Source organism: Caretta caretta, chromosome 11 (assembly GCF_965140235.1).
Source record: "Caretta caretta isolate rCarCar2 chromosome 11, rCarCar1.hap1, whole genome shotgun sequence".
NCBI lineage: Eukaryota > Metazoa > Chordata > Testudines > Cheloniidae > Caretta > Caretta caretta.
The window spans coordinates 68,479,713-68,485,712 of record NC_134216.1 but is presented as its reverse complement, the minus strand read 5'-3'; the positions used below and the strand labels follow the sequence as shown (position 1 = coordinate 68,485,712).

At 56.2% G+C, this 6,000-nt stretch overlaps 1 protein-coding gene across 2 annotated transcripts in view; it reads left to right on the top strand.

Moving 5' to 3' along the window:
* Positions 1–3,962: 3,962 nt before the first annotated feature.
* BARD1 (BRCA1 associated RING domain 1) overlaps positions 3,963–6,000 on the top strand; it is a 66,486-nt gene continuing 64,448 nt past the window's right edge. The window contains exon 1 of one of the 2 annotated variants that reach the window (XM_048868912.2): positions 3,963–4,156. In XM_048868912.2, coding sequence (XP_048724869.1) covers positions 4,002–4,156 — 155 coding nt within the window. In that variant the 5' untranslated portion in view covers positions 3,963–4,001. The remainder of the gene's footprint in view (positions 4,157–6,000) is intronic. The other variant, XM_048868913.2, reaches the window with a different exon arrangement.

The following is a 6,000-nucleotide window of genomic DNA, read 5'->3' as shown; positions in this document are numbered from 1 at the left end:
CAAGTGCAGTTCCACAGGGTGGAGTTTCATGACTGTGCTGTTAGGTCCCCACAAACACTACAATCACAAAAATCTTGGTGTCATCCGACTGAGGAAGATTTAAAACTCATCTCTCTGATCTGCCAACTTGTTTTGGTTTCCTTTTCAGTCTGTATAACATGTGTATCATATGTGCGTTGCATTCCCCTGCAGTGGCTAGTCTACACACAGGGTACTAGCCTACTACTGCTCCCAGCCAATGAGATCACCCATTAGCTTAAATGGCAGAGTCTGTGTTTTGGTAATGGAAAGTCCAAGTTTAAAACCAGTTTTGAGGGTTGTTACATAAGGTGAAAACATAAGAAATGGACCCTCATGGAACTTCCTCTTCTAATTCTTGTTCTGCGCTTGCTGATTCTCTATGCAGAAGTAATGGGGCAATACCATGGTAGGACTTGCTTTCATTGCTATTCCCTGACATCATAGTAGCTGTAGTATGCAATTCAAAAGGAGAGAAATGTTGAGGCTAAATTCAGCTATTGATACTCAATATGCCTTCAGATCATTGAAACCATATTCAGTATTCCAATAAGAAAGGGTTGCCGTGATGCCTTCAATTAGAAGGACAGGGTCAAGAAAATAAATAGAGAAGGCTCAGTTTTAATTTTTCATAAGAATTTGTACATTGACATGTATAATGAAATATCCCCTAATATGCATGTAAAATCTAATTAAAGTGTCCTACAGAACAGAGTATGTGGCAATGTAGCTCCATTTATCAGATTAAACATTTGCTTACAGAGAGCACTGAGTATTCTAAGTGCGAGAATTATTGAGGTTTGAAATAGGTTTGCACAGATAGTTGTATGTATCCTTATCAAAGCAAGAGGCAAGTGAATTACAAAATGGCATTACTCAGCAAAGAATTAATCTTTTCTATTTCCCTTAGCCGGGACTAAAAATTCCTCCTGCCTCCCGCCTATTCCAACTGAGAGAAAGAAGTTAAAAACTGCTACACGGCCTGCAGATTGACGAGGCACGGGCATGGAATTGGACAAATTTGGAACACTTCAAATAGGAGGAGGAATGCATTGGGCCAGATCCATAACTGATATAAAACGTAGCTCCACCGCTTGCAATGAGCGGTGCCAATATAAACCAGCTGAGGACTTGGCGGCAAGTGATCAATGGGCCAAATGAAATACTCAGCCAAGGTGGATCACAATCGAGACAGAACGGCAGAAAATTAACTGTGTACTCCTTTTCGCTCTCTCTTTTGACAGCTGAGTGTGGCTTCTCATGTTCTATTGCCCTTGATCCATCTGACTGACAAGTAGATAAATCTCATTATGAATGTTTTTCCGTCTTAAAAAGACATTGCCAAATGGTTTAGGCTCACAATTTGAACGGCTTTATAAGAACACTCCCAAAAGCTACACGTTTGACGAACATTTTGTCTTCTAATATGCTAGAAAAGCCCATGTGATTCTATAAAATATTTAATTACTACAACAATAATAATAATAAAAAAATAACTTTCTACCAAGCATTGTGCTTGCTACTGTAAGTAGTTCCATTAAGGTCACCTGGCTTGATTATACTCTTTACATAAGTTGGGTGGAATTCAATTATTATTATTTTATAATTCTAACAGATACTATTGCTATGTATTTTTATGCATTTTAAATATTTTTTCATGCATTTAAATTTCCACAGTTTTGCAAATTTATGGGTTTCAACATATTTTGTGGTTTTTATCTATTTAAATGTTCACAGTTGCAGGAAATTAAGGTGAGCGTCAGGCAATAGGGGGTTCAGAAAAGTTGTTCTGAGATTCAAAAAGTTAAAGCTTTTTAACTGTTAAAACAGATTGTTAAGATCACATCAAAATATTCAAATACCCTTAAACTCTAGTAAGTTCTCAAGCAGCCTTTTTCTTACTGTGCTGATGTATAAATTTCAGTGGAAACACTTTTTTCATCAGCTTATGTGTGTATGGCGAAATCCACATTTCCCAATCAATATCGAATCCTTCCAAGCCTATCTATCCAGAACTGAACTTGATGAGGAACAGAATCAGAACAGTTTCCGTTACAAGGAGTGGAAAACTTACCATTTTACTTTTTAAATGAACACAACTAAAGAGATGAAAGGGAATGAGAAATACAGAGACGTGGGAAGGCCTTAATATTTTAATGTATAAAAAATTGAACAAATAGCCTAAGGAAATCCATAAAAAGCTTAGTTCTGTTTTCTTCAGGAAACATACAGACTTGTTCCTGTGGCGAATTACTTTCCAGCAACTCTGCAAAAACAAACAAAGTGTCTGATCCTGCAAACACTGCCATGAGAAACTAGTCCCACTGATTTCAACTGCACGGAAATCAATGGAACTAGGTAGTATCTCTTTGCAGTACTGAGCTGAGAATGCATAGACCATTGCACTGTACATTTGAGTACGCTATTAATATTGCTTTTCTTGCATAGAAAATGCCAGCCCTGCCTCATGTATATTTCTGTGCTCTGTGCTGCAATTCTTTAACTGAGTAAATTGTGTAGTTTTGAAGCTGTAGACTTTTTTTCAGCTGCTGCGACACTTGCAGTTGGTTTAAATGGCCCAATCCTGCAAACATTTACTAAAATGTGCAGTGCTTGCCAAATGGACTGGTTGGACTATCGTTGCTGGGAGATCATGCTCTCAGATTTGCAGTTAGAGATCTCCCATATGCAGAAAAGGCTGGCACCATCCCTCCTTTCTTTGAACCTAGTGGAGTTGATGGGGCTGGAGATCTTCACAAGTGATGGGGCCTGGATGAGGAGCAGGGCAGCCAGAGGCGGGGCCAGGGAGTTGTGGGCTGTACGTTGCCCCCTTCCCAGCAGAGATCACAAAGGAGATTGTGTCAGTTTTCCCACTGACCTCCCACAGGGCAGGGATGCCCCATAATGATGGACCCACTGCAGCTGTGAGAGCCTTGGCCCAGCTGCTCCTGGCTGCCAACTGAGCCCCAGGGCTTTTGTTGTGTGTGGCCCTGCAATGCGGATGGCCACAACAGGGGAGAGAAAATCTCTCATCCCCCAGGGCAGGGGGGAGAATGGGGGTGTCTCAGCCCTGGCCCCCAGGGTGATGGGAGTGGAGGGGAGGGAGTCTCGGCCTTGCTCCCCCAGGGCGATGGGAGTGGAGGGGGGAGTCTGAGCCCTGACCCTCCCCCTCAGGGTGATGGGAGTGGAGGGGGGTGTCTCGGCTCTGCTCCCCAGAGGGAGGGGAGGGGATGGGGGTGTCTCGGCTCTGACCCCCCCAGGGTGATGGGAGCGGAGGGGAGTGTCTAGGCTCTGCCCCCCAGAGGGAAGGGAGGGGAGGGGAGGGGGGTGTCTCGGCTCTGACCCCCCCAGGGTGATGGGAGTGGACGGGGGTGTTTAGGCTCTGCCCCCCAGAGGGAGGGGATGGGAAGGTCTCGGCTCTGACCCCCCCCCCCAGGGCGATGGGAGTGGAGGGGGGTGTCTCAGCTGTGCCCCCCAGAGGGAGGGAAGGGGAGGGGGGTGTCTCGGCTCTGACCCCCCCAGGGTGATGGGAGTGGACGGGGGTGTTTAGGCTCTGCCCCCCAGAGGGAGGGGAGGGTCTCGGCTCTGACCCCCCCCCCGGGCGATGGGAGGAGAGGGGGGTGTCTCGGCTCTGCCCCCCAGAGCGATGGGAGGGGAGGGGAGTCTGGGGCCTGACCCCGCCCCCCCCCAGGGCGATGGGGATGGAGGGGAGTCTCGGCCCCGTCCCCGGGATGAGAGTGGGCGGGGCTTGCGTCCAGGCCCCGCCCCCGGGGAGCGGGCTCCAACCGGGCAGTCGCTCTCCTGCCTGATCCGCCCCGCCATCCCCAGACCCTGCGCCAGCGGCCCTGGGGCGGGGCTCCGCGCTCCTCGCAGTCCGTGCGCGCGCCCGGCCACGCCCCCCGAGCCGACCCGCGCATGCGCCGTGCTTCGGGCGGGAGCCGGCGGTTGGTTTGAGCGGCGGCCGGTCCCGCAGTAGCGGGAAGATGCGGGCTGCGCTGCGGGCTCGATCCGGCAACCAGCCGGCTCCGGCAGGGAGGCCCGCGCCCGCGCCGCGCGGCATGGAGCGGCCCGCCGGCAGCTGGGACGGCACCCGGGCCGCCCTGCGGCAGCTGGAGGGGCGGCTGCGCTGCTCCCGCTGGTAACCGCGCCTGCCCCGGGGCCCGCGGGCTGGGGGAGTCACCGCGACCCTGGGGGAGACTGAGCGGCCCTTCCCCCGGGACAGATTCACCCCCCGACAGGATCCCGCCCTTCCCCCCGCGGAGAGCCTGACCCGGCCCCCCCGAAACACTCCCTCCCCCCTGGGGCTCCCCCCCGAAATACTCCGCCCCCCCCCGCGGAGAGCCTGACCCGGCCCCTGGGGCCCCCCGAAACACTCCTTCCCCCCTGGGGCTCCCCCCGAAACACTCCGCCCCCCCCCCGCGGAGAGCCTGACCCGGCCCCTGGGGCCCCCCGAAACACTCCCTCCCCCCTGGGGCTCCCCCCCGAAACACTCCGCCCCCCCCCCGCGGAGAGCCTGACCCGGCCCCCCCGAAACACTCCCTCCCCCCTGGGGCTCCCCCCTGAAACACACTGCCCCCCCCCGCGGAGAGCCTGACCCGGCCCCTGGGGCTCCCCCCCCGAAACACTCCCTCCCCCCTGGGGCTCCCCCCCGAAACACTCCGCCCCCCCCCCGCGGAGAGCCTGACCCGGCCCCTGGGGCCCCCCCGAAACACTCCCTCCCCCCTGGGGCCCCCCCGAAACACTCCGCGCCCCCCCCGCGGAGAGCCTGACCCGGCCCCTGGGGCCCCCCCGAAACACTCCCTCCTCCCTGGGGCTCCCCCCAGAACACTCCCTCCCCCGTGGGGCCCCCCAAACACTCTGCGCCCCCCCCGCGGAGAGCCTGACCCGGCCCCCCCGAAACACTCCCTCCCCCCTGGGGCTCCCCCCCGAAATACTCCGCCCCCCTGCCGCGGAGAGCCTGACCCGGCCCCTGGGGCCCCCCGAAACACTCCCTCCCCCTGGGGCTCCCCCCCGAAACACTCCGCCCCCCCCCCAGCGGAGAGCCTGACCCGGCCCCTAGGGCCCCCCCGAAACACTCCCTCTCCCCTGGGGCCCCCCCCGAAACACTCCGCGCCCCCCCCCGCGGAGAGCCTGACCCGGCCCCTGGGGCCCCCCGAAACACTCCCTCCCCCCCGAAACACTCCGCCCCCCCCCGCGGAGAGCCTGACCCGGCCCCTGGGGCCCCCCGAAACACTCCCTCCCCCCTGGGGCTCCCCCCGAAACACTCCGCCCCCCCCCGCGGAGAGCCTGACCCGGCCCCTGGGGCCCCCCCGAAACACTCCGCCCCCCCCCGCGGAGAGCCTGACCCGGCCCCTAGGGCCCCCCGAAACACTCCCTCCCCCTGGGGCTCCCCCCCGAAACACTCCGCCCCCCCCCGCGGAGAGCCTGACCCGGCCCCTAGGGCCCCCCCGAAACACTCCCTCTCCCCTGGGGCCCCCCCCGAAACACTCCGCGCCCCCCCCCCGCGGAGAGCCTGACCCGGCCCCCCCGAAACACTCCCTCCCCCCTGGGGCTCCCCCCTGAAACACACTGCCCCCCCCGCGGAGAGCCTGACCCGGCCCCTGGGGCTCCCCCCCCGAAACACTCCCTCCTCCCTGGGGCTCCCCCCGAAACACTCCCCCCCTTTTCCCCCCAAGAGTCCAGGTCGCCCATCTGATGACACGCCTGAGGCCTAAGTGTTGTTAATGTGTAGGGACTTTGGGAGACAGGAATTATACACTGTTCTGTTCTTGAACACTTAACAATAAATATAGTGAATAACCCCCCTTCCTCAGGCCCCCTTAGTGCTTCCTGTTTAAAGAGCACATTTGACCTCCCCACCAGACACATTAAACCATCGGAAACTGACATCCTGTTCTAGTGGAGGGTTCTATGTAATTTTGATGTAATTGCATTGCCATGGTTAGGTGGTGTGATTGCTCCCGAAAGGACATCCACCTCAGT